Source organism: Acanthochromis polyacanthus, chromosome 15 (assembly GCF_021347895.1).
Source record: "Acanthochromis polyacanthus isolate Apoly-LR-REF ecotype Palm Island chromosome 15, KAUST_Apoly_ChrSc, whole genome shotgun sequence".
In the NCBI taxonomy this organism is placed as follows: Eukaryota; Metazoa; Chordata; class Actinopteri; family Pomacentridae; genus Acanthochromis; species Acanthochromis polyacanthus.
In genome coordinates, this window is record NC_067127.1 from 4752482 (window position 1) to 4780354 (window position 27873).

Consider the following 27873-nt stretch of genomic DNA (forward strand, 5'->3'; position numbering starts at 1 on the left):
TTTCTCGGTTAGAGTGTTTTTTGTATAATGAGTTTTTTTTTTTGCTAATGAGAGATAATGGGCCTGCCTACAGTCGGGCGCCATGCCAACACGTGCCACCCTCTCTGCTCACGGCTGGGGCTGTGGTAGCTGGAGCCCTGCCAGCACTGGTACAGTACAACAGATACAGTAACTCACACAGACACACAGTTGTGGTGCGCACACACTTTTTTCCCCAACCCACTCAAACTTCAATGATGTACAAATCCTGTGCGTGCACACACACGTCCGCAACAAAACACATCTGGAGCTCACAGTCGTCCACTTACAGACTTGCATATTGTATAAATCTGAATATAAAAACTAATCAATAGAAAGTTATTAGTTTTATGTTAACTCTGAAATGTTTATTTGATTATCTAGAGGCAAAACTATTACAAAAGCAACAAATAACGCAAACAAAGTTGGACAGACAGCTGCAACCCACACACACACACACACATAAAACACACACACAAACTCAAAGGATGCACAGAAGCATCTGTGGTCTTCTGGGCAAAGCTGTTCATTTTCTGGAGATAAACACCTCAGCTCCTCAGAAAGGAACTGAGCAGCTGGAGAATTTATGCCAACGCTACTTGAAAGGTCTCCTTTTCACTCTGTCTCTCTCAACCTCTTTCTCTCTCACAGACACCAAAAAAACAAACTCTCTACAGCACAACCCTCCTCATCCATACCTCTGCCCTTGATGATACTTTTAATCATATATGTGTGAGCGTGCATACAGATGGGTGACAAATTAAAGGAAAATCTGCACTCTTGACCCCGACAGTGAGAGGACGCTGTGGGGAGAATTTGGTTCTTTTAGAGGGAAACGTCACTGCAGATCAATTCAAGGTTGTTCTGACACATGGGGCGGCCTAAATCAAGGAATATCTTTTGGAAGAATGCTCTTTTATCCCTCCAGTAGAGGATAAAAGTGCCACGGTGCACTGAAGCTGTCCTGGTGGCATGTATGCAATTATTTTGCTTTTAAGTTGAACTGAATCTCCTCAATTTCATAAATGGCTCCACAAGTACTTGGAAAAGCACACATTTTGATATTGTAACAGGTAGATTTTTACTGAATTGTCAATTTTTCATCCAAAGTGCTGATGCAAGAGTAATGTCAGACAGTCTACAGTAATGTAGAATGAAGTTGTTTCGTCCGATATTCACAGACAAAACTCTGATTGGAGAATGCCCGAAGAATCGAGGGTCTTCGGGGGACTGACCTCTCGTCAGGCGAGTCCACGTGGAAGGTCCTCTCGATGACGGTGGTCCACTGGAGGCAGCGAATGATGAAGGTGTTTGGCTTCGGCCTCTCCGTCTTCATCAGCTGACATTCTAAAAGCAAAAAGCCAGAGGGACAACGTTGCATTTACTATTAGGGCGATAATTCTGATTCCAACAGCACCAACAGGGAGAGGGAAAACAGAACTTGGAGGAGATAAAAGCTTGTAACTGTACCTAGAAAGAGTAACTGTGCTTTTAGTACATATAGTTTGGTAAAGAGGGTTTTTTGTGGTTGCGTTTTCCTGCATTTTATTCATCATATTCTTTACATAGTGCAATGTTCATTTATATATAAAGTCCACTAAGCCAGCACCTCAAAATATCTGTGAAAAAGGCATATAGGGATATAATTATTATTACTAATAGCAATAGAATTCATTTAGACAGTTGAAAACCAAAATAATTCAAGTTAAATAATAAGTTGTCCATAACATTTTAATTGAGACAACAGGCCGCTTGTATTTTAGTATGTTAGTTTAAAAATAGGGAATAACTTCAGCAACCCACGACTCAAATGAAGTTGTTTCCTGTGCCAAGGGATATTATGTGTTGCACCGCATCTGGCGACTATCCGAAGAGACACGTTTCCCTGAAAATGGGCAGTACAGTAGGCCATTATTACACAAATGCATAATACAGTACACAGACACAGAAACGTACGCACACATAGCCAGATGGGGCTGTGAGCTCGCTGTGGGAGAGAATGCATCTTCATTGTCCCTCAGCAGTCTCTGTGGTTATTGGGGACAAGAACTGATGTAAAACAGTATAATGATCCATCTTCTGTCCTCTCATCTCCCCCATTTGTTCTACACATATCAGCCTCCACATCGCTCTCTCCTCCCCTCATCTCTCCTCCTCTGTCCATCTCTCTTTTCCATCCTCCGCTATCCCTTCCTCCCGTTACTTTCTGTCTAAGTGTGGCACAGCGCAGCACGTCACGGCTCGGCCTAAATATAAACAGGAAGGTTAATGACAAACGCCGCTCAGGTCGTACACACGGCGGTGCTTCAATGTAAACTCGCAGACACACAAAGAGATTACTACCTGACTCGTGAACACGGCCTGCTGTGCTGCCAGAAAACAAGGTCATGCTATGGTGGATGCCAAAAACACTCACGCCCACACATGAACAAACACACGCGCGCCTAAAAGTGAAGTTTGAATGTTCGCTGAAATTGGGTTGTTTGCCACAGCAGGCAATTGTGAAATCTGTGTAGCAGTTTAGTGGGTGTATGTGAGCGCACGCATCAGTGTGTGTGTGTGTGTGTGTGTGTGTAAGCGACAAGCTTGTATGTATGAGTCCCTCTGCAGGGAACAGGCCTGTACCATCTCTGTTCCATCTGACCACTTCTGTTGTTCACACACACATAAACACACACGCAAACAAACACACACATACAGGCGTGCACACACACACACCACCTGGCCTCCCAGCTTTGGGCAACAGATGTGGCAGTGCCAGTGCTGTGCCAAGCAGCCGGGGCCGGATGTATGGCCTGGCTTGTCCTCCTCACAAACTCTTTTCCTCTTCCCTTTTTCCTCGTTCCCCAATCCTGTCTTCGTCTCCTCCTCCCTGTCTGTTCAGCTCCGACCATCCTCCCCTCCTCTCCACCGTACCTCATCCACAAAAGCTTCACCCTCCAATCTCTCCATCGTAATCATCCTTCCATTTCTGCCCTCGCTGTTCTTCCTCTCTCCTCCCCACGTCTCCAATTTTCTCTTCCTCTGCCCCTCCGATCGACTCCCATCGCTCATTCCCCATACTTGTCCTCCTTTCCGGACTCCTATCTTTCTATCTCCTCCTCCGTCCTTCGATGTACCATTCTTTATCATTTTCTCCGAGGTATCGGCTTGCATTCTACCATTCATCACAGTTTCTGTTTTGGCCCTCATCTCAGCACCTATTCTCTTGTACTCTCCTCTGCCTGCCCTATCACCAGTCTTCACTGCAATGCTCTGCAGGTATTTAACTAACTAAATCTATTCATTTTGGTTCATTTAAAAGCATACAAATATCACAAAATGTAGTATCCTGTGCAGTATTGTGATGTTAACTGTGAAGATATGCAAGTAAATATGGTGGCATCAGAAGAAACAACAGCTTAGTACCTATCAGATTATGATAAGTAGTCAGTGATCTAAGAACATGAAATCGAGTAAATAAATACACGCCATGCATCCATTTACTTATTAACAGACAGATGCTGTGTGTTGTGGTGTATACATGCTTTCATTACGATAAAAAAATACATAATCTGGTATCATTTTGCAAAAACCGTAATCCATGATAGTGCATCATGTAAACTGGATTAACATAATTCTTCTGGTCTAACCCAAAAATCAAGAAACTATTTAACAACATCACATTATTCCAAGCCTTTCATTGTTTACATTTTATTATTTGCAGTAAAATATTTTGTTCGATGCCTTTACTAAATCTGTGGAGTAGCTTAATGACTTCTTGTTTGTTTGCTTTGTGCTCCTTCTCAGTCGGTTCCAAAGTTTTTTACAGTCAATCTGTACGAACAATGAGAGGTGACGGTGGTAATGAGACAGAGAGACATTAAAAGTAATCTTGTTAACTCATTAGCTGGTTAATTACACATGTCAACAATGTTGTGGAGCTTGTCAACCAGGTGCAGACAGATGATATACTGATAAATGGTTGATTAGCATAGCAACGCTGTGAAGACTGATGACTGACAAGCAATGACAGCAGCAACTGTGGTACCATTTCACTGTGGCTCTGAGGCGATTAGCACTGGTATTAATATAAAAATATACAAAATTGGACAGGACGATATTGGTTTTGATACGTCCTTCAACTGCTGAAGTGTCCTAGAGCAAGACGGTGATTTCCCACCACCCACAGAGATGATTCTCTGAACTGAAATGTTCCCTGCAGGGGTTAATTACAGCAGGTGTCACAGTAACATCATCATTGTTAATTATGAGGCTACAGAGAAGCATGAAGGGTACATGTGTACAGTATGTAGGGGAAAGTTGCAGGAGGCCTACAGTTGACAACATTTTCCACAGTAAAGGCAATAATATTAATTAATGCTAAAAGATATTCCCAATTAGTGCATCAGGAATCTAAAAGCTGCATCCTTCATTCAACTTTGACGTTATATTCAAAGTAAAAAAAAAACACAGCAACTGTAAGATTTACAGCCATTACTTGGAAATATGTGTGGCAGGTGACATACTTGCTACAGAGAAGTTATTCAGGGGGTAGGGCAGGTCTGCATCCTGAGGTTTCTCTTTGTAGCCGATGAAAGATCCGTCCGTCTTCAGCAGGAAGTATCGTGGTCGCCAGTTCTTTATATATTCACCTGAAGAGAGACATGAATAATAAAAAGAGAGGAAGGCAAACATAAGAGTCAAGTTTTATTCAGATATTTGGTGCACAAAGGAAGCAGTGACACTAAAGGCAGTGGTTCACGCAGAGGTCAGGGTGGTAATCATAATTATAATGATGTATGAAACGCAGTATTAACAGAAATACCAATGATGCTCATGATTTTAAATACAGATTTTATTCCCTAGACAGTTAAGAGCCTGTCCGCTCAACTCTCATCTGTCCAAGAGATATGGCACGCAAACACACTGTGGTATTTACACAAGCGCTGATATACACACAGTATCTCTACGGCTCCCACAGCGCTTGCCAGATTCAGATCGGATTATCATGTAAAAAATGACAAAAACATGTTTACCAGCACAACACTCAAACTACCCATGCCAGAAGCATCATCTGGCTGATACATGGGCAGGTTTTGAGGTGATGACCCCTCTACCAAATACACTCTCTCTCTCAATAACACACACATACACACTTATATATATGTGTGTGTGTGTGTGTGTGTGTGTGTGTGTGTGTGTGTGTGTGTGTGTGTGTGTGTGTGTGTGTGTGTGTGTGTGTGTGTGTGTGTGTGTGTGTGTGTGTGTGTATGTGTGAGTGTGTACACAAACCACTGGTTGCTAGCAAAGGATGAAAAAGAGAAAAGAAATGAGAGAAGATGAGATGAGACAAAGTGAAATGAGATGCAATGAGAATGTATAAAGAGAATAACCTTTCTTAGACTGCAGCAATAAATAATAACATCTGCTGAGCAGCTGGTGGCAGAGTATTACCCAACTGGCTGGCACAGACTGACACTAAGGTGGCACCACAGCTTTATCAGATGACCCGCTGCAGGATTACATGAGTGTAAAACATTTCCACACCACAGAGGCGGCTAACACTTACTGGAAACAGCATGGATACACAAATGGATTAAAGTGCACACGTGTGCGGATTCACACATAGTTGGAAGAGTACAATGAGTACAAATACAAGGATAAAACTGTGCACGCACATGCACCAATGTACACGGCTGAAGTAATACCGAGACACACAGCTCTGGTGCAAGAAACTGACAATCAACAACACTTTCCAAAGCCTGGAGCTGTGTACACATTTCACTTTCTCATTTTAAGCAACAGAAATAAAAACCGCAGAAGGACACAAATGTTCCCCGCTTCTCAACCCCTTTTAATTAACCAACCGTTCCTTGACATGCGCGCACACTTTTGCACACCTTGTGAGGACATACTCATGCACAAAGATGCATACACGCGCAGAAACACTCATGACACACACACACACACACGAAGCTGAGTAACGGCTCTGATCACCTTGTTTCGGCTAATTCGCTGGGAGAGCAGACTAGGCAGAGCGTATATGTGTGTGTGTTCTATTTGTGACATCCATTTAAAGCGGAAATGACAGCAGGCCGTGCTCGTTAACACATCGCAGAAAAACACCTGCTCCGCCGAAGGAACCATGCGACTGCGGGCCCTGCCGGTACCTCTGGGTGCTGGTGGTGGTGGTGGTGGTGGTGGTGGAGGTGTGTGTATTTGTGTGCTGAGGCTGATCTGAACCACCACACAGGGACGGAGAGACACAGATAGACGCAGACAGACAGATAAAATGCTGGTGGGTGCCAGTGCGTCATCAGGACTACCAAATCACACCTCTCCTCTCCTCTCCCCTCTCAGTCTCTATTTTTCTCTTTTTCACAAATCCGCCCACTCTCTCCTCCTTTCCCATTTCCTTCTCCTGTTCTTTCAGAGACAAAGCATATTCTTTGGATCACTTGCTACTGATAAACAGAGTGCTGTGAGAGGGGCTGGATGGGAGGGGTGGAGAGAGGCATAAGGAAGAGGAAGGAAAAATTAATCAAGAAAGCAAAGCAAAAAAAAAAGAGAGGATAGAGGGGAAGGAGACTGTAAGTAAGAAGACAATATTGCACTGATTCTGGCTAAACGATAATAAAATATTAGGCATCGATACAGATAATAAATAGATAATACAGTTCAGGGTCACCAGTTAAGAATTTTGTTGTTCTTCATGGACTTTTGCAAGAATGAATGTTGGTTTCATGAATTAGTATAAGTGAACCATGACCAGAGTTCATGCAGTTTGGATGGATGGATGGATGGATGGATGGATAGATAGACAGACAGACAGATAGATAGATACTTTATTATCAGATCAGAGACCTAAAATTAATTTTACATGTTCGGCAGCTCCGCCACCCACAGACACAATAACACTTGACAAACATTTAACATATAACATTTACATATAAAACCATTTTGCTTTATACACAAAATGGGCTTCATTGATAAACTACGGGTGATAAATGGCAAAAGCTATACAATATTATCTAGCCCTGCATTAATAGTGAATGCTATAATGTCAGAGGGGAGAGGTGATGTGTCGACTGTCTGGAAATCTTTGAGGCTAAATGTGAGCCTGATTTAATTCTATAATCCAGCACAGGTGTAAACGTAGACATCTCCTGTGGGTTTGCATCAGACAACACGCACACAAATCTGTGAGAGCACTTTGGTCAAAACAGTTCAGCCCATTACTGCTGTGAACTCGGAAACTAATGATGGAGGAAACTTCATCATCTGGAAATGAGAAACTCTAGTTAACTTCAAACTGGATCGGAGGAAAGAGACGGATTGACTGTCAGAATGGATGAAGATAAAGAGAAAGTTAAACTGATAAAACTATTATAAACTGGCAGTGATGACTGGCTTGCTGGTCCAAGTCCAGTCATTTCTATGAGTCAGTTTCTAGATGAGGTGTCCAACCAATGGAAGCCTGTGGTTGGCCACTTCATCCCTCAGCTGTCCAGTACAACTGAAAACATTTAAGCGATCCTTCTGGCCAGGCCTAGACAGTGTGTGTCTGTGTATGTGTGAGTTTGTCTGTGTGTGTCTGTGAGTGTGAGTGTGTGTGTGAGTGTGTGAGTGTGTGTGTGTGAGTGTGTACATGTCCACTGGGGGGCGGGGGAGGGGGCAGCCAGGGGTGGCACAGACGGAGAGAGGAGATGGACAGTTGTCCACACACGCTGTTCCAAACAAACACAGGCACGCGCACGCACAAACACGCACACACCGACTAAAACAATTCTGTTCCGACTGTTCCAATTCTCCGTATGATCCAATGGTGTTCTGTCAAGCTATCCCGTCTTGGCCCTGCCTGTAATGAGTCCAGCGAGCTCTCCCACTCTGGACAGCTTGTCTGGGGAGCCACATGTCTCTAGTTTGGACTGCTGGAGAAAACAGAACAGCCGGTCTCCTTCCCACACCATCTCTCTCGGACTCCTCACTTCAGTTTCATTTAGTTTTCTGCACAACTTTACTTTTCCCTTAAGGCCAATTAGTAAATACTACACTATACAGTGCTTAAGACAACAGGAGTCTCTTGTTTCTTGTTAGAGCGACAGGACATCAGTAAAACAGGAGAACGTGGGTGATCAGAAGGATCCAAGGAACAGAAGATGTTTAGGAGAATAAGATAAACCATTCTGCAGTGTATTTAAAATTGGTTCAAAACACAGACAAAATATAGAGTTTAGGTGGTCCTAAGTACTGTCTCTTCCATCTAATTTTAAGTCTTAATTAGCATTATACTCATACTTTATTTTATTGTTAGAGAAGTATTTGTCATATTGATTTGAAAATAAATAACGATGTAGAAATGAGTGCATTTACAATCACATCCACAGTCAGAGCTTCAGTACGACAGCAGAAACATATGTTTTGTGCTTTTTTTTTTTGGGTGTGAGGCACAAACTAAGCATTAACAACTAAACTAGACTTTTTAAAAGTCATTTTGGAATTTCTAGGAGAAATAAATCTTGTTGGCACATCCTCCAGTTGCAGCTTGTGGATTTAGCAGTAAGAGGCAGAGATGAATCAGCTGTGACTGTGTCCGTTCCAAGCTTTCTGATTGGACAATTACAACAATGCGCTCGCTAACTGTCAGTCAATTAGCAGACTGATTAACTATTCATTTCAGGACAGAGAGGGAAAGGGGAGAGAATGCAGAATGGATAAATGGGAGACAGGTACAAATGGCAGGGCTGAACTTGAGCCAGAAAAACAGAAATGAGACACACAAACTTGCACAAACTTCACAGCGTCTCCCCGTCTCTCTGTCTCGCACTCACTCCTTCAGGACATCAGCACACCACTGCTCTCCTGATTTACCACATTTTAGCCGAAGAACAGGACAGACGAAAAGCAGGAAAATCCTTGATGACAATTAAATAAATAACTCCATAACTATGTGAGCTCACCAGCCATTTGTTAATCAACCCAAACAGGGATTTAATTTAATGCTTTGGCCGAGGCTAGAGCTGATATGCAGATGGTGCAGAGACGGGGCTGTGTGACTGGCACTCTGGGAGCTGGAGAGGTGGTGGGTGGTGGTGTATAGAGGTAGTGGGAGGCGGGGAAGAGGGTGGAGGGGAATTTCTGCCACGTTCCAGCACATACACAGCAGCTCAGCAGCAGAAAGAGGAATGCATCGTCTGGCCACACAACAACACACACACTGACACACATTTTCTGTATGTAAGCACACATTCTGCGTTCAGAGCAGTAACAGGGTTTGTCTGTAACAGGAAAGAAGAAATAACAAGTTTACTAACCAAGAGAGTGAGTATCGGCCTATTTTCTGTCATTTTATTGACTGCACTAAGCATCAATTATTTAAATATAACGCTGACAGATTAATCAGCAATAAATACTCATTTAAACTTGCAGCCTTGTCATGTTTAGCAGCAATAAAGTACAAAAATATCTTTCAACTTTACTATGTGGTTAAGCTTTAGTATTAATAAATACAGTTGTAAGAAGTTACTGCACTGCTATGGGAGATGCGACCATGAAAGAACGGCACAATTCACTCAAACTAATGGTTGCATGTGAGCTGAAATGATTTGCCGGCTGATCTTCTTATACGCAAAGGTCAAGAAACCTTCAGACACAACAGTGTGGGGAGGTGTTTGTGTATGTGAGTATTAGCAGCCGATACTTGAGTAAAGACATTAATATATAAGGAGGAGGAGGAAAAGGGACAGAGACTAGCTAAACATCAGGCAGTTAGCTAATGGCTAAAGGAATTGAGGGACAAAGGGCACTGGGGTTCAGAAAGTGGGAAGCTGTGCGCTAAGACGCTTGAGGAAGACATCTGTCCAAGAGCCTGTCCATGAACACTAAAGGCAAACATGTTGCATGGCATGCAGCTGGCCAAGACATCCGGGGTAACTGGTCCAAAAATGCATCAAATCCAAGCAGAAATATTTAAAAGGATTTTTTGCGTACTGTCTAATCCATTGTGCATGTATGTGTTTACAAGAACACGTCTGTGTGCGTGACCCCGACCCCAGCAGTTCTAACTCCAGTCTGCTCAGACATCTTAAGGCGAATCCAGGCTCTTCAAAGCCAATCCACTTACCGTGCATTAGTCTCATTACCACATCGGGGCTGGACTGGTGTTAGTGTGTGCGTGTGCATAAGTTCTTTAAATACAGTCACCATCACTGACAGCATAAAAGAGGTGCTGCATGCTCTGTGTAAAAGCTCAGGAGGCATTTTTGTCACTTGCGTAACAAGACAAGTGCAGGGGGGGAACAAGATTTGAAGAATCAAAGATTTAAATTCAGTTTGAAGCTGGGGCTGCGGCTGGGTTTAAAGGTTTAGTGCTGGAGTAATTTTACAAGCCTATGGCTCAGTCTGTGGAATGAGACTACATGGAGGATAGAGCAGTGAAGATGTCAGAGAGGAGGATGAGGAAAAAGAAAAAAGCTAAGCAAGAGAGAAGCAGGAGAGTCAATGACAGAGGGAGAGATAGAAGCCTGAGTGTATGTGGGTGAGGCTATGACAGTGACAGAGAGCCGCGGCAGGGCAGGGCAGCCACAGGGCGGCCAGATTGAGTGGAAACCCATGGGAGTACGGCCATCCCTTGGGGGCCACTAGGAGATTTCACCCAGCCAGCTGCACACAGCCAGAGCCTCCTGGTAGGCAGTGCTGGATACACACACACACCCATGCAGGCTGCCCTGGTGCCCCTCTGCTCACCCAGCTGGTACAGAAGGAGGTACTTACACATGCATTCATACGCACACAAACTGGCAACATACTGCAGATTCGCAATACTGTGAACACACTGAGTCTCGGGGAAAAATGGCTGTTATGTTGCTACCAAATTACCACTAAAACCCTTAGCTTTTCTTTAAATTTCCCTTCTCTTCTTGTCTCCTATATTTCTCCTGTATATACTTAAATCCCTTTTTTTCTCCTCTCCTCTCATGTGCTCCTCTCTCCTGCAGTACCACTACAGTCCAGTAGATGGTGGTGGCTCCCTGGAGCATGGTGCCCACTGCTGTGATGCTGACAGAGCTGGAGAGTGACTGACAGACACACTGCAGCCAAGACGCCTCTCATCCTAATCCTCCTCACAGCACTGGTGTGTGTGTGTGTTTATACAGTAAGACAGTGACCATGTGTTTATGTGTCAGCTGGTGTAAGTGTGTGTATTCTGCATGCAGGTACTTCAGTCAGCTTAAATCTGTATACGTGTGTGTGTGTGTGTGTGTGTGTGTGTGTGTGTGTGTGTGTGTGTGTGTGTGTGTGTGTGTGTGTGTGTGTGTGTGTGTGTGTTTATACGCCAGTGTTCATGTGCGTTGCTGCGGTCGAGGCAGGGTCCGTTGCTTCCTAAAGCATCATAGGATTACTGCGGTGTTAGCATATTAGCATCTTAGCTGGAGGGCTGCTGCTCAACACCACCTGTGCCAGACAGGAGGCTTTGGCTGCCCAGCTAACCCCCGCCCTTCTCCACCCCCCCCACCCCCCCACAAACATGCACACAGTGGGTGGGTGAAGGTCATTTAGCTGAGGAAACTCCAATCTTACTGTCTTAATTCATTACTTTAATTGCTTTATCTGTGTCTTTACACGCTGTGCCGTATTCAAGAAATAAAGATATTTTCTTCATTTTTGTGTTCTGTCACGTTAAAATATATTATAGTCGGCTTCACCTTATTTTACACTTATTAAATTCAAGATCTAAGTCCAGAAAGTTTGTGGCATTAACAAGCACAGGAACAGAATAAAATGACTTTTACTGCACAATCCTGATTTGTGAGCATTACAGAAAGAACTCGAAGTAGACATGGAGTCACCTTTGATGAATAGAAAATAAGTCCAATCTAGTAAGACTTATCTCAACAAGATGAGCTCTATGACTGAGTTACTATGGTATGAACCATCTTTTACTGGAATTTCTATATATAGTGCCAGTGCTGCACATATATTGATTTATTTGTAGCGGCACTGACCACCATGTATTGTTTTTGAATTTTTATTTGCTTACTTTTTAAAATTGGTAAAGTCTGACTGCTTAGTTTCAAGACTTTCTGAATACAGCATGATGCTCAGTCTGTAAATTATGGTCCAATTTAGAGCAAAACAGACAAAACAGGATATGTTTGAGGGCAGGGCTACCTTGTGATTGACAGGTGGTTACAGTATCGCCACACATGGTGTCCCCAAGTTCTCAGTCAGATCCACATCTCAGTCATGTCCGGTTTCAAAAAGCCCAGGTGGACACAGCAAAATTCAAAACCTGAAGCTTCAAAACAGTAGTCCACAAACCAGTGAGAGACATCAGGGTCGCAACATCCGTCTTCTATGCAGTCCATGCTCCTGAGAAGGCGCAAAGACAGTCTGCACTATGGGTATTTAATGCATCAGTTAATTGACATGACATGAAGCAATAGAGCGCTGTTTATATTTTGTTCTTTGTTTAAACAGCATGAAATAATAAGCTTTATGTTTAGTTGTTTGTCACAAGTAGTTAGGAACTAAAATATTTGCAGCAGAGTACAAGACAAGTATTTAATATTCTAATTCTGTAGGAAGCACTTGGTCTAAATTTCCAATTTAAATCTGCCCTATTGGCTTTAAGATAATTTTACAGACATTCAGTATTTGTTATTTAATACCAATACATGCAAAGTTTGTTCCAAAATCCTGAAGCATTTGTACAAGGAAATACCGGAAAGAGAAATGTCTCTGATGTCACATCGTTCAGATTCATGCAGACTGAGACCACGTTTGAACACCAAACATCAAGTCTTCTATTATCTTCGTATTCCCGGAAAGAAAAGACGTGGAACACCAAAGAGAAAAACAATGTGTTTAAACTTAGAAAGTGTGAGGGATGTTCCACCTTAATGATGTGATTCAAAGGGTTTTGTGATGGCACCGCTGCCCTTACTGCTGGTTTCCTGCTCTGTGCTCTTCTGTTTGCAGTGGCCTGTCCTGTGAAGAAGCACCATTAGTAGCAGAAGACACACCTGTGCCCAGGATGACCTCCTGCATAGCACACAAGGCTGGGTTCACGACAAATGTTTCTCACTCATAACAGAGGCAGCTTCCGTTTTTGGTTCTGTCACAATAACAGTCCATTTCTACTAATGCACAGACCTGCTACATAGTTTGTGACATTTAAAAAGCGAGAATGTAAAAAATGTTCTAAAAAAATGAAAAAAGTTTATGAAAAAGAAAAGCAAAAAGCAAAGTAAAAGAGCTATCATTACATGCTTACAAAATGCAAAAACAATGCAAGACTTTGTGTTTTTCAGATTTGATCTTTCACAAACATATTATACAAGTATAGATGTAATATCCCACAGTTCAATGAGTTCAGCACATACTGTATATTACAAAAGGAGACCTAAACGACATTATCACTAACCAGACAAGTTCATATCAATAGTAAATCCTATCAATAATATTAAACACAGCTGAGTTAGATCGTCTTTTTCACCTACACAAACACACACACAACTGCGAAGACATAACCTGCCATTAGAAACACAAAGCCTGGTCTCTTTAGATGTCTTCTAGCACGTCAAGAAGGTAAAAATACAATGTGAGCTAACAAAAAGGTTTTGCTTTGAAACGCCCGGTAACATTATGAATGCCAGGCTGCTTGTGTTCAGAAAGCAGTGGATCCAATGCGAGCGGAAAAGCCTCACACAGCCAGTGAGCAGGTTGATGGCCGGTATATTGCCTCTTTGTGTTTGCTTTTTTGGACAGCACTGTGTGGCATAAACATTTTTATTTATTTTGTATAATGGCATCTTTAGTGAGCCAAAATGCTGTATATATATTTCTAAATACATAGGATTAGCTGAAATTAAATTAAAATCCACATGACAATCTACTTTTCTTTTCATGATAAAATTGTCGTCTATTAGTGTAACTTTGGTTGATTATAAATAACAGCTGTCAGTGACTTTCAGTTGGTGAATGTCTGGGAATGGTGGCGTTCACATATATATCATAATAACAGTACTAAAAATAACTGATTACTTCTGACATGTTCTGACCACTTGTTTCTTCATCCGGTAATTCTTATATTCACACTGTACAAAATTAAACACAATAATCGGACAGGAGTGCCTATTTTTGATGTTCCCTATTTAAAGCTGATATTCATATTCAAATTCTTGTTCTGTTCTTTCGCCTCATTGGGTGTAAAACCTTCCAATCAGAGGAATCGAGTAACGCAGCTGGACCAATCAGTCAGTAAGAATAGCTGTCATCAGAAAATGAAGGGGAGGGTCGGAGACAGACACAGCTGTCTAACCATTGCCTACAACAGACAGGCAACAAGGGGTGTGTGCATATATAAGTGTGTGTGTTTGTGGAGCCCAACCCTGTCCAGTTGAGCAGTGGTGAACAGGTGCAAAGCTTTGTGCACGGATGTGTGTGTTTGTGTGTGTGTGTGTGTGAGTCACCATTATTCCAGAGTGGTTGGCTCTGTATTATTAATTCAGAAACGCTGGGCTGGGGCTGTGGGCGGCAGCTGGCGTTATGTGTGCATGCGGGTGTTTGTGTGGACAACATGAGACCCTCCCTGGTCTTTTGTGAAGCCCCCGTACTTGGGAAGAGCGACCGAGGGGCACTGTGCTGCATGTCTCGCTGTCTGCCTGTAAACTTATATGCACGCACGCACACACACATACATGCATGCATGCACACGCACTCGAGCACAATAGCCCAACCCAGCAGGCAAGAGTAAACAATCAAGTACTATACCCCAAGTATTGTGAAGAGCGTCGCCCCCGCCCCACACTCCCCCACACACACCAGCCCAGCCGCGCCTCATTCAAAGCTTCCATTCATGTGTTGCACTGAAGGGCCGACACTAAGTGCTCTCCACCTCACTAACTGCTGCTCTCTGCTCTCCCCTCTGTCCTGCCTGGATACCTGTCTGTCCTTCCACCTGCCCCAGTGTGTGCCCATCTGTCCATCAGGGTGCATTCATACTGGGAGTATCTGGAGCGCTCGACAGTTGTTTGTGCAGACAGGCGAGTGCAACAAATGTGACCCTTCTATATGTTAGCTCGTAAGGGTTAGCAGGGGAGGACGCAGGTTGACTTGTAGTTTTATGGATATAAGGAGATGTGCTAGACTGCAGTTAATCAAGCTTCTAAAGCACAACATTACAAAATGAAGCAAAAGCAAAACACAGCTTCGTCCAATTCCCTCACAATTAGTCATGCTCCGTCGTCTACATGCCTAAGTTACAGAGACTGCAATCATATTTGTTTTGGCTCGTTTGCTGCTAAAAATCCCTGATGTCTCACGAAGACAGCTTACCATAACACTGTCCAATAACAGGGCTACTTGTAAGCCCACATGACTTCCGTTTACAAGATGCTGTTTACTTATGATTAGGCGGTGAAACTTCGTGAACTACTGTCGAGTTTGGACAAACAACTCACAGTGTGATTGCAATTATTTACTGCTTGCCTGTCTGTCACACTCCGAGGTGACAGACAGCTCTATATGTCCGCTCATCTCAGACAAACACTTCTCTCTGCTTCCCTGAGAGCTGGTGTTTGTCATGTTGTAACGTCTGTCTGTCTGGGAGGCTGTTTTTGACACCGTGTCCACCTCAGCTGGCTGGCATCAGGCACTTGAGGCTCAGAGACAGTTAAAAGGAAACAAAGATGACTGTATGTGATGTTTACACTCACCAGCCGCTTTACTGGAAACTGTATGTCCAATATGTACAATTATGCGTATAATTGCTAGTAACTCTACTTTTCTAAAGCTTCTATACTTTTAATTTTTATTGTCGTTGCTGATCCAACTCATTAAAATATATGAGAGAAGCAAAATACAAAGAACACTTTTAAATGTAATCTATCCCAGAACACCACTACCGCCTACTGTGACTCAGAATTGTCACCGTTTTTACAACATCAACAAAAACAGAAAATGTAAACGCTTTATTAAAGTAGAATTAATAGCAGACATACAGCTTTAGCTTTCACACGTGTTCCTAATAAAGTGGTTGCTGAGTGTATCTGGTAAAATGCGTACATATATTAAAAAGTCTGATACTTTGAGAAAATAATCATTCCATTTTAATTAGCATGAAGCATCTGTATTTAGTCTGTTAATTGCATTTTTTTTTGGAAAAATAAGTCACAACTAAAGCAGGCAACTAATTTGAAATTGATCATCATGAGCTAACAAAAAAAACTCAGCTCAGTATGGCCACACTAAAACCCCATTATGCCATTTAACACAAATGACAGCATCCAGAAAATTAATTCACCGCTGTGCAGAAATTCAAACAGGATGTCAGGTATAGACCACATGAGCTGGAGCTAATATGGATTCTGTGTCTTGCTTGACATTGAGATGCTCATTACTACGCAGCATGGACGTGGAGCAGCCATGTGAAAGTTATCGTGTTTTGAAAGATGGGACGTAAAAGTCTCCTATAGCGCAGGCTAGAATCTCTATTGTGATTTTTACAAGGCTTTTTTGTTGTTATTTTTTAAGGGAGAAGAATAAAAGATGCATTAAAACCTATTTTGGCCTCCAAAATAACAAATAATCTTGCCTGCTGTCTCTCAGATTCTGCACTAGTGGTTAAATACTGAACATTATACATGAACTTTCCTGTCTAGTCCTGGATGATACATAATGAGCAGGGCATTTCCCAGGTCTATTCAAACTTAAGATATTGTGTGGAAGCACTCAAACCACGGAGCAATATCTGAATATGGCAGATGTTCATCCTCTTTTCTTCTGTGTTCTCCCCCTCCACCTCCTCTCATACAGCAGTCTGCTGTTGAACCTCATGTTCCAGCCACTATTGCTGTGAGACATCTGCACCTCACTCACTGTTTCTTTCTTTCTTTTCCTTCTCATCTTTCCTCTATGTGCGCACACACACACACACACACACACACACACACACACACACACACACGCACACGCACACGCAAAGATAGAATTCTTTGCTTGATGACAGATGGCAAGTCAACAATTGTACAGCGTCAGTCTCTCAAAACACAGACACACACACCACATGCACATGCAAACACAGAAACAAACACCACCTCCTTGTCCTCCTGTCCCTTTGTGCCCAATCCCCTGTCAGATGCCTTGATTTGTTTCTTACAGCTGAGTGTATGCATGATTGTGTGTTTGTGCCTGTGTACATGCGTGCGTGTGTGTGTCCCTCTTTACCTTGGTATATTAAGCACTAGTTTAATGAGAGCGTAGTGAGGAGCGGGGCCCAGCCAGTGGACCATATGGGGGCCATTTAGCCCCCTCAGAACATCGAGCCAAGCCTCACTGACATGATTACCACTGCCGTCCGCTGCTCTACACTAGTGTCAGATTGGGAATGGGGAATTTTATCATGGACAGCTAATTAATGACTGGAGATTGGCAACCAGAGACGGAGGGAGGCCGAGGGAGGATGGAGAATTCTGTCACTGTTTGGTCTTCTTTTCTCTCGGTTTTTGTCAGTCTAACTAGCTGAGATTCTGTGAAACGTGCATAAGTGCAAAAATGCATGCATTCAATTATACATGTATACAACTGTAATGTTGCATCACATTTTCTGGTTAATTAAAAACACACATATTGTCTATCCTTTCCTAGAAATAATAATGAATCACTTTTTTTCGCATTGGTGTACACTGCATGTACTGTACACACTGTTCTCACTGCACATCTTTGTAAACGCATGTGTTTATTTATGGCTCACATTTTCAGTGTGTCTGTGTGGCACAGCAGGCTGAAGCTAGTGGCTTAGTTAATCCTGTCAGAGACAGATTACAGGTGGGAAGATATAAATAGACCGACTGTCCCTTTAACCTGACCACAGTGACATCAGCAGGCAGCTCAACTATTAAGTCAGGCGTAACAGGAGCAAGCTCAAACCAAACTGAACTGAAGGCAGCCCATAATAGCAGTCTATTTACCCATGTGACTAGAAAGACCAGATGTAACAAGCTGTCCCAGAAAACAAGTTCTCTCCTTAAATGTACATCACATCTGGGAGCCACAATGGTGTCACCTATAGTATGCTCACAAACAGAAACTAGTGCAAACGCTGCAGCTACCAGCTTTGCATTAAGTAATACAACTACAATGGTTACTAACATATTTACCTGTTAGTTAACATTCATTTATACTCATCAGCTTTGCAGGGATACAATTACCTGGAACCTGTGACACTGTTGTCTAAAACATGTGTAAAAGTTTTATGTAATATCGAAGATGCAGGACGGTGTTTTTTTACAGTACAGCACATTTTGGACAGCCACAAGTCAGTTTCAAAATGTTCCAAATCCTGTAGTATGCACTCATTCTTAACCAAGACATCCTTGCTTGGCACACAGCCACCCTTAGTAACTGTAGTTCATGGATTTATACACACTTCTACACACACATTTCTACACACTGTTTAGCTTTGCACTTTTCACCAGTAAAACAAGGACAGTCAAGCTGCTTTCTGTTAAAGATCACTGTGTATTATCTAATTGGGTAGTCAATTCAGAAATGCTAAATATTTGTTTAGAGTGGTTCTAGTAACTTCAAACAGCTGCTGCCTTCAGGGTTTCCACATAAGTGTCTGTAACAGAGGCTGCTCTCTGGAACTGATGCTCTGATTTACCATTGAAGCAGAGCTTTGTGCTACAGCAGCAGTGTGAAGACAAAATAAAAATGCATCAAGGATGTAACTGATGTTCCACAGCAACATTGGCTGTCCAGCTGTATTTGGCAAACATATGTAGACTCTGTCTGCTGTTCAAAACCACCTTTGTTGGGCCAAAAGAAGAAGTACAGAAGAAGAAGAAAAAAAAAATCACTGTATCCAACTCAGTCTTGCTACGTTATCAACTGCTCTGTTGAATGAAAATTTAACAAGTTAAAAAAGGAGAGTGCCTGAAAACCATTTCATCAACATCACAGAGACTACAGGCATTACCAAATACATGCGTGTCATAAAGTCAGCCAAACTGGACAAGCGTTTTTTAGGAAAATCGTGTTTTCAGCACCGATGTACATAGTAAATAATAAATGAACTCTTACTGGAATGGCAACGATTTTGTCAACCCTGGTAAGCAACACACTGGCAACTCATGCCCTGTTGTCAGCCTGAAAAGCATTTCTAAGACATACTATCACACTGGGCTGTTTCAATATGTAATAAGCTGCCAACAGAGGATAGGTTTGATTATCTATACACCTTGATATGGGAGAAACAGCAATTTGATTCAAATGCTGTACAACGTCTTGAAAAACCATTTCCAATATATGCTACACTATAGTCCTTTGTAGCTTTTGAAAACAAAAAACACGTTTTGATGTCATCTAAAATTATTTTTCAATATTTTGTACAATCAGCCAAAGAAAAAAAATTAAGGTGTAATATGAGTCCAAAATGGTCACAGTCTGGGGTCCCGCCCCTGCCAGCTTATACTAACGCTACCTGTTAGCCACTTGGCACTAGTCTGTTGGCCTAAATCAGCCAAACCAACCCCCACTTTATCCTGCCTCCTGTAATCAGCCCAAAGCCTCCTCCAACCAGCCCACAATATCTCAAGATGGTAAACCTCATACTGTCCCTTTGGTCTAATCTCTGCATTAGCACATTTAAACATAGATTCTGGTTTCCGCTTAAACTCAGGTGGCTTCGTCAAGGACAGAGCTGCTGCTATCATGGAACACCACAAAAACATGCAACAGTTACCGGCTAATCAGGGGTGAATAAAAACCATGTGATAAGGCATCTTAGGTGGACATTAATCCGAAGATTCATTAAAATACAGAGAGGCAGTGCCCTTAAACTGCCTCTGTTTAACAATGTTTGAATAGGCTGTGTTCAGAAACTTGAATACGTGCTACAATATATATGCAACAAGTGGGCTGCACTGGGGAAAATTAAATATTAAACCACTGTTTATGGAAAATCCATGGTAAATCCTGTGTTCACTGTTGTATTTGGCTCGCACCGCTGAAAAGGTCTAACAAGCTTAATTTAAACGGTGATTTATAGTACACTGATATATTGCAGAAAAAGGATGAAGCATAAATTTATTACAAACTGCAATAGCATCATCCTCCGCCACTTGATTAATCATTACCAGCAGATGACATACAATATGTCTGGCAGAGACTCTGCTTCTGATCACTTATGATCATACTCATCATACTTATTGCTAATCGAGTAACAGATGCGATGATATATAGTGTGTGAATATGTTTCAATGAAGGAGAATATTTGAAACTGAAAATTCTAGAACTTGTCAATGATTAGAACCAAATAATAATTAATATCGTAACAGTCTTGTAACGTGTGAATGTGTGAGCATCCGTCCACGCTGTGATCAAATGTTTGAGGTCAGCATTTTGATGATCCTGAGCTGCAAACTAATCCCATTACTCAACCTCTCCTCCCTTAACCCCCTCTCACTTCCTCTATCCAAGTTCTCCATCTGCAGTGATCAGCACTCCATTCATTGATCCATTCATTCATTTATCCAAGACTGCCTCCCTCTACATTAGTCCATTCACACACCCATCCATTAATCCATCTGTGTTTGCATGGCTTTTACGAGGGCCCTACGCTCGCTGTTGAGCTTATTCACTGACTTTACAGTTATACTGCTTTGGGCAAACTCAGACAAGGTAATATTGAGGCAAAGTGGGGGCAACACAGTTATGAAAAAAACACATCTCTGCAATCATATTCACAGAAAAGATAGCTTAGCTTTTGAAAACAAAGAAGTTGCTCACAACTGTTTAATTTTCATGCTGTGTTCACATCTTTTAGCATACAGACAAGATTTGCAGCAAATTTTGAAATAAAATTCCTGCCTGGTGCATCGGCTTTGGGGATATCAACGTTTATTATCTCCATTTCCAACTCGGAAACATTGCACAACGAAATATCTTAATATCATATTCCAACTGATGACTAAGGTGACATGCTGCCTGTCTGTGTATGTTACCCATCTGTCTTCCATTCTGCTGTCCATACCCACTAGTTGCAGGTCTCTTCAATTGTCAAGTTGTCTGCTTCTGTTCTACGGTGGCTCGATCTGTCACAAACTATCTGTCTCTCTGCCTGTCTTTCCTGTGCTGTTTGTCTGTAGGCTCTGCAGTCTAGTCTGTCTGCGCGGTGCTGTCAGTCTGTCTGACTGTCTGGCTGACTGCCATTCTCTGCAGTGTGGAGTGAGTCATTCTAAGGACAATGGAGACAGTTTGTAAAGCCACACTGGAGCGTACACTTCCTCCGGATGTGCAAGAGGATGCCATTCATAACAAAGCCTGCACTGTCTGCCTGTCTGCTACTGCCCTGTATATGCATGAGAGTTTGAGAAACAGAGGGGACAGAAAAGAGGAGGTCAGGGAGATGGACAGACAGCGAAAGGAGTGCGATTTGCAATGAAAGAGGTGAGTTGAACGAGGAGAGGAGAGGAGAGGAGAGGAGAAGGGCGACACAGCAGACAGTGGCGGCAGCAGCAGTGGCTGGTGATTGATATCAGAGATCTGGCACTGCCACCTGATCTAGCCAGCCAGCCTCCAGCAACACTGAACTCACTGAACTCACTCAGCCAAGATGGCTGCCTGCACTGCACTGCACTCACTGAACCCCACAGCAGTCTGATGTATACAGCACAGCACATGCAGTTCCCAAAGAGATTAAATTAAGAGATTAATAAGGTGTGATGCTTCTCATTTCAGCTCCATGCCTCATTATATCGTGGCGAGATGCAAACAGGTTGGGACACATAAATCGATGTTCATAACGAGAAACGCTGAATATCTAATAGATTCCATTCCTGACTGTCTCCATACTGAAAATCACCGTTCTGTCAACACAAATCTGCATATTACAAACAAACCATGGCAAGATATTTGTCAGCACGGGTGTTAAGACACACAGCGAACACAGAGAACAAGGAGTTCAGCGGATGTGTGCAATGTGGAAATGCAATTGATCATCCTGATTTTTTTCTTACTTAAAATGCCATCAAAGAAATCAATAATGTTAATAATCTTCACTCCAAAATTATTGAATTGCCAGAAGAAGAACAAGCAGAAATGCTGCTACTTCCTGGGGTGCTGAGTGTAGTGTTACTAGAATGACAGAGGAAATATGGAAGTCTATTTGTGTGGAATTTCTAGTTTGTTGCAGCTTATGTGAATAGAAGAACATTTGATTGTAATCCTGTGTGAAGCGGGCTTTAGAGATGCTTTAAACCTTTTCTAAGCTGCCACAGAAACTCTACTCAACATTTAACTGAACTGGCTGTAACGTCAGTAATATCTTAATATCTATAAAAAGCTGCACACAAAACATAGTTAAACTGAGACTTATTTAATACAAACGAATCAAAATTTGAATTTAGCATTGTGATCATGGAAGATTTATCTGTAATTTATCTGCAGTTCAAAAAAGAAATACATATTGTAATAAACCAAAGTGCAGAATGTAACGGCAATTCATCTTCATAGCCTTGTGACTTTATAGCATAAGCCAGAAAATATTTTTATTTAATCGGTTTTCTAATATTTCAATAATTTGAACCACTACTGTAAAAGAAAGAGTACGTGTGATTCCTTAAACCCTCCTGGCAGACAAAGAATCTTTGATCTTAGATCATTTCAAAATGAGCCTGTAACAACACTCGCTCCACTTTGACTTAAGCTGCATCTCATCTGATTAGCAGTTTTGCAGAAAAACACTTCTGGGGGACAGAGAGAGTGTCAAAGAAAAGATGATGCTGTTCTCCCTGTCTGTCTCCTTCAGTGTTTCTCCTCCCTCCTGGCCATCTGTTGTGCTGACTGCTGTGTGGGCTGATGCTGGTGGAGGTAACAGTATCCACAACTACAGAGGCCGAGTGTGACCTTGTGGCCTCACATGGACTGACACAAGTCCTGGCTTTGGCGGAAATGAAGTGGCATGTGTTTCATATTTCGATTTATAAGGTGAAATAAAACAGCCTTGTAACTGCTAAACACAGCATTCACAACGCGGTGCCCTTCCTCTGCTACACCTGCATCTATCCAGCAGTGTCAGAGTAACTTTGGAATCATTCAGTCTTTATCATTAGGAATAGAACAACATGTTTTCCAGCATTCATTATTGCGGTTTACTTGCAAGTCTGCTGCCTTTCTGCCGCACTGTGTGAGAAATTATGGGATTTATCCAGTGTTCATTATTTCCAAAGATAAAGAAATGATGCAGCCAAACACACTCCCCGCTCTGATTCAATGAAAGGAGGAAGGAAATGATCATTGTGGTAGTGAGCAAGTGAGTACTGAAAGACTCGGTCATCTGAGGACATACTGTTCTGTATTTTGTAGAGGCGATGCGCCTGAGGTTTGCGTGTTCCAGGAAGACGATTAGCCGGTGATAGTGAGTCTATATGAGTCTATATACATTAAGTTATTGTGCTTTCATTATATCCAAACATTTTACTACTGTTTTAAGCTTGTCTTAGTTCGCATCAGCTGTAATGATTTTGTGTCTTTAGCTTGATTTAGACTCCTACATTGAAACTTGACAGCCTACACAGTAGTCAATGCAAGCAGTCAATGCTGTCTTGAGCATTTACACTTATGTGTTGGTGTGTTTGGCAGTTGCATCGGCAAAACAGTAGTTATCAGTGCAGTTTCTGTGCCACAGGCAATGGAAACGGAGCTGATTAAGTCAAAAAATACTGAACAACAGCATTGTTAAACAGTAAAGACAGAAGCCTATATGAAGATTGGTAGAGCTATGAATGCAAGAAAACGGCATATGGCTACTGGTAATTGTGTTTGCAATATGAGCAACAGCCTATTACATATTACATTTTGTTTCACAGAAGCTTTTTCTATGTGCAAATCAGTGTCATGTTAACAATGCACCTCACAACCGTAGTTAGTGTGGACCTGGCTACAACAGTATGATTTATTCTTCACTTTTATACCATTTATGTGAAGCACTTTTAAGTTGTAATGCTTCATTGAAGTATGAAGGGAATGAAGAAAAGACGGAACAAAAAAGACAAACACTGAAGCTTTGATATTTTTACAGTACATTTACATTAGTAATTAATCCTTTCTTTCGTTGCATTTGGTGTACATGTGCTCCACTGACAGTCTTATATACTGGTGAAGCTGTTGCTAATTGAGGATAATTCATATACAGACCTCTACATGTGATCAGCATCCAGTAATTATTTGATCAGTGAGTGTGTGTTTGTATAGCACTGTCATGCTTAAGGGTTAGTGGTCTGTTCAACAAAAGCTGCACATGCACAGATCTGAGCAAGAGTCATTACTTTGTGCTATGAAGGGGAAACTCCTTCAATCAGTCAATAGCATTAGCCACAACAGAAAAGTAAAACATAACTTAAACAGCATATAACAGACATTTTCGAGCATTTAACCATCAACAACCATCTCATAAAATTCTTATTATCGCTGCCAATTAGCCACTCTGGTCAAATTATAGAAAATAAAGTTCTAAATTGAGCCGCTACAACTGTGCAGTCATTGGTGAGACTTGCTGTCATTTTATTTACTCAATAGACACATACCTTTACATCATTTAAATATTTGCACAAACAATAGCCTCATCACTGGGGGTAAATGAGAAGTAAGTCTCTGCATACAGCTCTTTACTATGTGCCAGCTGTATACTCTAACTATCATCAATATGAAGATGATCGAACAGCTTCAGTTTCAGCAAAGCTTTTCGCATAGCTGGGAAATCCCATACTGTCTTATCTTTACATGTAATTATCGTTAAACTGCACCACTTTAGAAACATAGAGTTAACAACTGTTGAAGGCCAGAGCAGTTGATCTAAAACGACTATGAGATGACCAAAAAGAGCTAAGAATACAAACAAGACTGAATTACAAATACAAAAGGAAATATATCGACCTTCATCTAAGCTCTACAGTTTAACAAATAATGAAAACAAACCCACCAGGTATATAGTTATTCCTTTGACATTTGTTTAACAAAATAAGTGAAAAGTTTTTTCTTAATCACTGATTAAATGAAAAGCCTTTAAGTCCTCTCCTTTTCATAGATCTGTTACAGTTTTTTTCTGTTCTCTTCCTGTCTGCTTCAACAGTCTTTCTGTCTGATCTTTCATTCATTCATTCTGAGTTTCTGTGTTTGTGTCACCTTTCTAATGCCACTCAATTCACAACAAAACACGGTGCAAAATTTGGCAGAAGAGTTAGAAATTTCAGGGCCGACCAGACAATGAGAACACAACTAAATGCAATCTTATTAGTACAAAAGCTTGTGCGTGCGTGCGTGCGTGCGTGCGTGCGTGCGTGCGTGCGTGCGTGCGTGCGTGCGTGCGTGCGTGCGTGCGTGCGTGCAGAGGTTTCACTGTCTCTCTTGCCGTTTCATTTCAGTAAAAAGCTGTCTAATGACTAAGACTGCAGTCTTTGCTGTATCACGACCTGGACAGTGAGTCAGCACCCTGACCCTGATTCTCTCCACACACACAAATACCGACAAATATTTAGCATATGATGCAGACAAACATTCATATTCCTGACACAAACAAACACTCCTCCTTCCCTCCCTAACCTCTATGTCTCGCTCACACTGACGAACACTGGCAGCGCTGCGTCGTGACTGGGGGCGATGTGTTCCTCTTAATATGCAAAGTCGACTGTCTGAGGATCACACTGGCATGCTGGCACTCATAGACAAAAATCCCCCCTCCACTTAAGCAGTACAGACTGTGTACTGTATTAGTGTATGTGTGTTAGACACAGTGAGAAAGTGCGTCCACTTCATGTAGTAAGGAGCAGCATGTTTGCCTGCTGTGCAGCAGGTTGAGCCTACAATACCCAGAAACCTGCTGACTGTTATGTATCCATGTCACTTCCTGTTCAACAGTTTCTGTTACACATTCCTAGACACCATCACACAGTCAACGGGATGATGCTCATTGGCCTAAAAGTCTGGAAATCCCCCTTGTTCTACCCTTGAGACTCTCTCTCTAAAACACACACACAGTCACACACACTTAGCCTGAGCCTGGAGGAATCTACACCAGCAGACACACGACACCATGAAATTGAGGTTTGTAAGAAAGAAACACAAAGTCCTAAAGTGTCTACCGCTCAGTTCTGCAGATACCACAGAGCTATTGGATCACTTTTTTGGCTGTTTCTGGATCAGCTTGGCCCTGCAACAAATGACTTTTCACCTGTTGCAGCAGCCACTCACTGAGCCGGAGCTATGAATGTCTGAGAAAAGGGAAGTACTATTTTTGCTCCATGCTCTTCAACTATTACATTTTTTCCCTGTTTCTCATTCATTCTATTGGTTGTAAACAGGATGTGTTGTCAGAAACCCCCCTGACTCCACCCCAACCAACCAACCCCTCAAGCCCATGTCATATGACTCTCAGTGACAACACTCAGGATTTTCTACAAAATTAAGGAACAACTGTGTTAAATATACCTCAAAGAGACAGAATTCACTTGATTTCATGGACTAGTAGACAAACTGGTATGACAAAAATACTATGCAGCAGCAGTGTAGCAAGGGGCCTGGTAGATGTTATTAACTGCACCACACACACTTGTTCATACAAATACATGCACACACTGTTTTTTTTTTTTTGGTACAGACACAACCTGACGGAAGCACATAGAGGCTTAGCAAACAAACAGCCAGCCAAGGCTTATAATAAAGAGATACATCCCTGTGGGGGCAAATACACACATATACACTCGCTCACCAGATAATCAGACATCCATGTGATCACACACACACACACACACTCCATCGCAAACACTCACATCCTCCCACCGGCACATGTGGACAGGCACCGCCAGGCCCTCAGTCTAGACAAGAGGCAGAGAAGAAGAAGAGGAGAGAAAAGAGAGTCAGAGAGGAGGGGAGTGGAAGAAGAGAGGTACTGGATGTACTTACCCCGTTTCTGGAGCCATCCCTCTCTAACGATGGTGACATCGCTCATGGTTCCTTCACGCCGAGTCTGATGCCGCTACACGCCTGCTCCACAGAGAGAGAGAGAGAGAGAGAGGGAGGAGGGGAGGAGAGGAGGAGAGGAGAGAAAGAGAGGGAGAGGAGGAGAGGAGGGGGGCCGGCTCTCCCAGCCTCCGCGTCACTCTCCCTCCCTTCCTTTCCCGTTCACCCTCTCGTTCGCGCAGCCTCGCTCTCAGACACGCACACACACACGCTAACTCGCGGTGTGTATGTCCACGCGCGTGTGTCGCTGCTTCCTGTTGTGGCTTATCTCGCTGCCTCCCTCCCTTCTTCTTCTTCTTCTTCTTCTCCCCCTCCTCCTCCACCTCCTCCTCCTCCTCTCTCGTTCCCTCTCCAGACCTTTCTCCTCCCCAGCAGTGACTCAGCCTGGAAGGAAGTGAAAGGAGAGAGAAAAATAAATAAAATAAAGACGGGGGAAAAGAAGGCACGGATTTATGTTTCTCCTCTTCTGCTCTCTCCCTCTTCCCCTCCAAAAGCCCTTTCACAGGACCTGACAAGACAAACAACTAGTTATTGTGAGGACAAACGCTTCCTCCGCTCTCCCCCTCGCCCAATCATACACCCAGTTCCTCTTTACAACGCCAACACTCTCTCTGATAAACAGGATGAATTATTGCAGAGCTCTTGATGAAGTAAAAACTGACCTTGATTGCCAAACCGGTATCTCAGAGCTCTGCCTCTCATTCATTCACAGAAATTTCACTTCAGGTTAGCAGGTTGTGCTGTGTGCAAAAGCTACTCCACCTGCGCTCTATGTAATACTGTATGTCAAATTATTTTGTCAACGTGTGTGTGTGCGTGTGTGTGTGTGTAGGCTGATTTGTCTGTCTGTAT

The 27873-nt window shown here is 42.5% G+C and overlaps 3 protein-coding genes across 6 annotated transcripts in view; 1 reads left to right on the top strand and 2 right to left on the bottom strand.

The window, feature by feature from the left end:
- Positions 1–11647, top strand: part of sdccag8 (SHH signaling and ciliogenesis regulator sdccag8) — a 93241-nt gene extending 81594 nt beyond the window's left edge. Inside the window, exon 18 of the mRNA XM_022205045.2 lies at positions 10998–11647. Coding sequence (XP_022060737.1) covers positions 10998–11078 — 81 coding nt within the window. The 3' untranslated portion in view covers positions 11079–11647. The remainder of the gene's footprint in view (positions 1–10997) is intronic.
- Positions 1–27873, bottom strand: part of adss2 (adenylosuccinate synthase 2) — a 238197-nt gene that overhangs the window by 89944 nt on the left and 120380 nt on the right. The gene's annotated exons all lie outside the window — the stretch shown is intronic.
- akt3a (v-akt murine thymoma viral oncogene homolog 3a) overlaps positions 1–27873 on the bottom strand; it is a 61266-nt gene that overhangs the window by 24777 nt on the left and 8616 nt on the right. For 2 of the 4 annotated variants that reach the window (XM_022205049.2, XM_022205048.2), the window contains exons 2-4: positions 26965–27405; positions 4527–4652; positions 1254–1365 (exon numbers count right to left, since the gene is read on the bottom strand). In XM_022205049.2, the coding sequence (XP_022060741.1) occupies positions 1254–1365; positions 4527–4652; positions 26965–27010 (284 nt within the window). In that variant the 5' untranslated portion in view covers positions 27011–27405. Of the gene's footprint in view, positions 1–1253; positions 1366–4526; positions 4653–12171; positions 12482–26964; positions 27406–27683; positions 27862–27873 lie in introns of those variants that run through there. The other 2 variants (XM_051959496.1, XM_022205050.2) reach the window with 2 other exon arrangements.